Source organism: Bidens hawaiensis, unplaced genomic scaffold (genome assembly GCF_021521415.1).
Source record: "Bidens hawaiensis isolate Kalapana, Puna unplaced genomic scaffold, B.hawaiensis_p1.1 tig00002355_1, whole genome shotgun sequence".
NCBI lineage: Eukaryota > Viridiplantae > Streptophyta > Magnoliopsida > Asterales > Asteraceae > Bidens > Bidens hawaiensis.
The window spans coordinates 1933090-1939879 of record NW_027491128.1 but is presented as its reverse complement, the minus strand read 5'-3'; the positions used below and the strand labels follow the sequence as shown (position 1 = coordinate 1939879).

The window sequence follows — 6790 nt, the reverse complement described above, 5'->3', positions numbered from 1 at the left end:
ATGCTCGTAGCTTCTTCCTGGACGACACGATTAATTTAGCCACGATGTTAATATAGCCGACGACGAAGAAGTAGAGCAGTTGCCTTGACCACGCAGGAGATCGAGAAAAAAATAAGGGGGAAGGTTCGTCGTCAACACGATTCAATACGGCGCCCGATGAAATAAACGAGTTGCTCGGTCGTTTGGAAACAAATGCCACCGTAATAGTAAACGACATTTGAGCATCCAATAAACAACAAGAAAAGCTGAATCAGACGTTGGAATTACGTCAAATGAAAGACGACTACGAATCCCTCAAAGCGGAGGGGTTTCACGAGGAAGCCGCATTATTGTTTCAACGACGACGTGAAAAAATGCGCGAATATTACGGATATTAGTTTCTATTATGAATATAGATATTATTGCGTTTATTATTATGATTATCATTTACTAAATATAGATTGGCTTGTTCCTTAAGTTTTCCTCTCCTTATAAATACCTATTGGTATTTCATTGTATCAGACACCAATTAATAATATAAACTTGTTCTCTCCCTAATTCTCTTCTCATCTTCTTGCTAGTAGGCTTGTTATAAAACAAGTTATCAGCACGAATCGCTTTTGAAGTTGAAAGGTATGTCACATTAACTAAGTTATATTTGTTTTTGTTTATATTTAATCCATATTGTAATTCATACAATATTGGGTTGTGTTAGAGATTTACGTTGTTCTTATAAATCTCTCAAAGGTAATCTATATTGTAATTCATACGATTTTAGATTGCATTATACATATATATATAAGTTTACAATACACTTAAAAAATATATAATCAATTACAATTCTTTTTTTACGTAACTATATTATTAAACTACATACAACCATTTAATTTAATATTGTGTATTAAAAACATATAATACGATGATTTTTTTCATAAAATGTGAGCTATTAATTAAGTAACTAATATTATTTAATTATTCGATAAAGAGGTTGTTCACAATATGTGAGTTGTAAATTCAGAGAATTCTTTTTTCTATAGTATTAATGGTTTATATATATTATAATGGTGAAATTGGTTGGACCTATGATAAAGTGAGACGAAAATTTAACATGCGATCTGCATGATTTTATAATTCATTATTTTAAGAAAGAAAATAATTAAAATATTAAAATATAAATGACTATAATTATATATTTGCAACACGGTTGATCTTACATATTATGAAAAGATCATTGTTATAATTACTTTACGGTTTCTATAATAGTTTATTAAATATTAATTCATATGTATCGTTATAATATAGTTTATCATGACGAATCTTGCAAAGCTTGAGTTTCTAGCTCTTGACATTACTGGAAAAAATTATTTGTCATGGGTATTGGATGCTGAAATCCATTTGGATGCTAATAATCTTTGTGATACTATTAAAGGAGGAAATAAATCAACGACCCAAGATAAGGCAAAAGCCATGATTTTCTTACGCCATCATATCCATGAGGCTTTGAAAACTGAATACCTTACTGTAAGGATCCACTTGTCCTTTGGACCTAATTGATAGAAAGGTATGACCACCAGAAAACGGTAATATTACCGAGAGCTCGTTATGAGTGGATTCACTTAAGATTGCAAGACTTTAAGTCTATAAGCAAGTATAACTCGGCAATGTTTAGAATCACATCACAACTGATTCTGTGTGGTGAAAATATTACTGATAAAGAGATGTTGGAAAAGACATTCTCCACCTTTCATGCTTCAAATATGTTGCTGCAACAACAATATCGTGAAAGGGGTTTCACCAAGTATTCTGAGCTTATATCTTGTTTGCTTGTGGCCGAGCAAAACAATGAGCTCCTTATGAAAAATCATGAGACTCGTCCATTTGGTACAGCCCCATTCCCAGAAGCGAATGTGGCAACATATAATGGCCATAGTGAAAATGGTGGACGTGGTCGTGGTCGTGATTACAAACGTGGTCGTGCTCGTGGACGTGGATATAACTGGGGGAATCATCATGGTGTTCAGTTTAGAAACCCAAAAGCCCACCAAAAGTGGCATGGTAATGAAAAGAAATCTAACGATGAAAAGGGTAAAAAGTTAAGCGAAACTACACCAAATGCATGTCATAGGTGTGTAAGTAATAATCATTGGGCTCGTGCATGTCGTACGCCCAAACACTTGGTGGAGCTTTACCAACAATCCATTAAAGGAAAAGGAAAAGAAATTGAGACACATTTCACATATGATGATGGAAGTGTTGATATCCCCGGTGGTCAAAAGGACCTTAATGAAGATACTCACATGGATGTTGGTGATTTTACTAATGGTGCAACTAAATTGGATTATGATGATTTCCTTCCTGATCCAGTTAATTTGGATTCTGGTGATATTTTGGCTGATACAACCCAGTTGGATGCTTACGATTTTTTTACCTATGAATGATTTGATTTAAGTTATGCTATTTACTTAATGTTTATTTTAGACTTTATGTTTGAGATTATGTTTTTGTTTTGAAGCACACTAGACGTTATGTTTTGGTTTTTTTTATGCTTAAAGTATCTTGAATGTTTTATTTATGCAACTTTATTTTATTTTGAAGCATATGGAGTGGTTAACTAAACTCCCTATTAATGGTGAAGATATATGTTTAATAGACAGTGCAACCACACATACAATTCTCAATAAAATGAACTATTTTTCTAATTTAGTTATAAAAGAAGCAAGCGTTAGTACTATATCTGGTAGTACAAAATTAATTGAAGGTTTTGGAGAAGCCTGTGTTGTGTTACCTGGTGCTTGCCTCCGGTTTGTATTGCACTAAAATTATTGCAATTGAATCTAATATGTTCATAAACAAGAAGTTTATGGACAAAGAAAACTTTATGGTCTGGCATGACCGGTTAGGCCATCCCGGGTCAAAAATGATGCGAAGAATTATAGAAGATTCATGTGGGCACTCATTAAAGAACCAAAGGGTTCTTCAAACTAAGGACATTACATGTGTTGCATGCTCAAAAGGCAAGTTGATTACTCGCCCATCACCAGTTAATGTGGGGAGTGTATCCCTTACTTTCTTGGAAAGAATACACGGGGATATATGTGGGCCTATACACCCTCCTAGTGGACCATTTAGATATTTTATGGTGCTAATTGATGCATCAACGAGATGGTCACATATGTGCTTACTATCAAGTCGCAATATGGCATTTGCACGACTACTTGCCCAGTTGATAAGGCTAAGAGCACATTTTCTAGATCACCCCATTAAGAGAATTCGATTGAATAATGCTGGGGAATTTACATCCCAATCATTTAATGATTATTGCATGTCTATTGGGATAAGTGTAGAGCATCATGTACCTCATGTACATACACAAAATGGGCTTGCCGAATCGCTTATCAAGCGACTTCAAATAGTTGCAAGACCGATGATTATGAAATCAAAACTACCATTTACTTCTTGGGGGCATGCGATTTTACATGCAGCAACACTAATTCGCATTAGACCAACGAGTTATCATACTTCATCCCCATTAAAATTGGTTTTTGGTCAGGAACCTAATATTTCCCATCTAAGAATTTTTGGTTGTGCCTTATATGTTCCAATCGCTCCACCACAACGCACAAATATGGGACCTCAAAGGAGGCTAGGAATATATGTTGGGTATGCATCATCATCTATCATTAAGTATTTAGAGCCATCAACGGGAGATTTATTTACGACTCGATTTGGTGATTGTCATTTTGATGAATCAACCTTCCCAACATTAGGAGGAGATGAAAAACAGCTGGAAAATAATATAATTTGGAATGAACTATCATTATCTCATCTTGATCCTCGAACTAAACAATGTGAAACCGAAGTCCAAAGGATAATTCATTTACAAGAATTAGCAAATCAATTACCAGACACATTTACTGACCTCAAGAGAGTGACTAAGTCACACATACCAGCTGTTAATGCTCCAATAATAATTGGTGTCCCTGATGGACAACCACGTATTGGTAATGAGTCTAATGCACGCCTAAAGCGTGGTAGACCAATCGGTTCTAAAGATAAAAATCCTCGAAAGAAAAAAGGAGCAAGTAATGTAGATGGTCTTGTCGAGGTAACTGCAATTCCTGAAAAGGAGTCTTTTGAAGAGACACTAGACATAATGGTTCCAGAAGAACCTCAGGTACCTGAAAACGAAGAGATCTCAATAAATTATATTATGTCTAGAAATGTATGGAACTGAAATAAAGTCGACGTCGATGACAAATTTTCATACAATGTAGTGTTAGAAGTAATGGAAAATAATGAGGATCAAGAACCAAAATCTGTCAATGAATGTAAAAACAGAAATGATTGGCCAAAATGGAAAGACGCAATTGAGACAGAATTAAATTCCCTTGCGAAACGAGAAGTTTTTGGACCTGTAGTCCATACACCTGAAGGTGTAAAGCCCGTTGTTTATAAATGGGTCTTTGTGCGAAAACGTAATGAGAAAAATGAGATTACACGATATAAGGCACGATTGGTAGCACAAGGATTTTCTCAAAGACCTGGAATTGATTATGAGGAGACATATTCTCCAGTGATGGATGCGACGACGTTTTGTTATCTTATTGGTCTGGTAATACAAGAAGGGATTGATGTGCGTCTAATGGATGTTGTGACAACCTACCTTTATGGCTCACTTGATACTGATATTTACATGAAACTTCCGGAAGGTTTCAAAATGCCAACATCATGTAAATCTAGTTCTCGAGAACATCGATCAATTAAGTTAAACGGATCTTTATATGGGCTAAAACAATCTGGACGTATGTGGTATAATCGCCTTAGTGAATATTTGTTGAAAGAAGGATATAAAAATGATTCTGTATGTCCATGTATTTTTATAAAGAGGTCAGAATCTGAATATGTCATAATTGCTGAATATGTCGATGACTTGAATATAACTGGACCTCCAGGGGAGCTCCAAAAGGCGATTGAGTACTTGAAACAAGAATTTGAAATGAAAGATCTTGGAAAGACAAAGTTTTGTCTCGGGTTACAAATTGAACATCTTAAAGATGGAATCCTTGTGCACCAAGAAAATTACACAGAAAAATTACTTAAAAGGTTTTATATGGAGAAATCGCATCCATTAAGTACTCTGATGGTTGTAAGGGTACTGGATTTTAAGAAAGACCCATTCCGACCTCCGGGAGATGGAGAAGAAATTCTTGGTCCAGAAGTACCATATCTAAGTGCAATTGGTGCACTAATGTTTCTTGCTAGCCATACACGACCGGATATATTGTTTTCTTTAAACTTATTGGCAAGATATAGTTCATGCCCGACAAGGAGACATTGGAATGGGGTCAAACAAATATTTCGATATCTCCAAGGTACTAAAGATATGGGTTTGTATTTCACTAACCAATCGACAACAAATTTAGTTGGTTTTGCAGATGCAGGTTATTTTCCGATCCTCAAACAGGTCGATCTCAAACTGGATATTTGTTCACATATGGAGGTACTGCAATTTCATGGCGTTCAGTAAAGCAGACAATCACCGCTACTTCATCTAATCATGCGGAAATAATAGCAATCTATGAAGCTAGTCGAGAATGTTTTTGGTTAAGAAGGGTAATAGAATATATTCGTGGATCTTGTGGTATTTCTTTTGAAGGATGAGGGGCCGACGGTTTTACACGAAGATAACACAGCATGCATTGCTCAACTTAAGGAGGGCTATATCAAAGGTGACAAAACCAAGCATATTTCGCCAAAGTTCTTTTTCACACATGATTTGCAAAAGAGTGGTGATGTTATCGTCCAACAAGTTCGTTCCAGCGACAATTTAGCGGATTTGTTTACCAAATCACTCCCGACCTCAACATTTAAGAAACTGTGGTTCATGGGATCGGGATGCGTCGACTCAAAGAGCTTGACTGATTCTCATCAGGGGGAGAAAATACGCGCTGCACTCTTTTTTCCTTAGCTAAGGTTTTGTCCCACTGGGTTTTCCTGGCAAGGTTTTTAATGAGGCAGCATAAAGCGTACGAAGTTGATAATCAAGGGGGAGTATTATGAATATAGATATTATTGCGTTTATTATTATGATTATCATCTACTAAATATAGATTGGCTTGTTCCTTAAGTTTTCCTCTCCTTATAAATACCTATTGGTATTTCATTGTATCAGACACCAATTAATAATATAAACTTGTTTTCTCCCTAATTCTCTTCTCATCTTCTTGCTAGTAAGCTTGTTATAAAATAGTTTATTTTTTTTAGTTATGTTTTATTTTTTAATTTTTTTCTTTAGTTATGTGTTTTTATATTTTTAGTTATGTATTTTTTTAGTTATTGTTTTTGTATTTCTTTTTAATTTTAATGTATTTTTATTTAATTATTTAAATAAATTGGTTTTTATTTGATTAGTTTAATTATTAAAAGAAAATAATAAAAAAAGATATTGTAGACCCAACTTGTAACTCATACACCATTACAACACAAAAACAAATTCTCACAATTTGCTGACTGGGCACCACGTGTCACAATTCGCCCCTAATTGTAGCCCCTTTACTACGCATAGCATAATTGTTTTGAGAACTAGTCCAAATGATTTGTAATTTCAGACGAAAATATTAGTAGTACATTTGACCTCTAATATTATATGTTGGGATGCGATAGAAACCAAGGTAGATGTCAAGCTGTCAATACAGAATCGATCATCTTATTGATCATCTCTATAAAACCATAATTAGTTTGATTGTTCATTTATGTAATATTACCTATAAGAGTAATGCTTTTTGTTCGTCACAAATCACACTGAAAAAAG

The 6790-nt window shown here is 34.7% G+C and overlaps 1 protein-coding gene across 1 annotated transcript; it reads left to right on the top strand.

Annotated features, from left to right (window-relative positions):
- Positions 1-1640: 1640 nt before the first annotated feature.
- On the top strand, positions 1641-2417 carry LOC143619032 (uncharacterized). Its single transcript, XM_077091062.1, has one exon. It carries the CDS (start codon positions 1641-1643, stop codon positions 2415-2417), a length of 777 nt encoding a protein of 258 aa, XP_076947177.1.
- The last annotated feature ends 4373 nt before the right edge of the window (positions 2418-6790 follow it).

Bases quoted from the DNA above. Each gene is read 5' to 3' on its own strand.
- LOC143619032 (XM_077091062.1), top strand. From the start codon at position 1,641: ATGTTTAGAATCACATCACAACTGATTCTGTGTGGTGAAAATATTACT.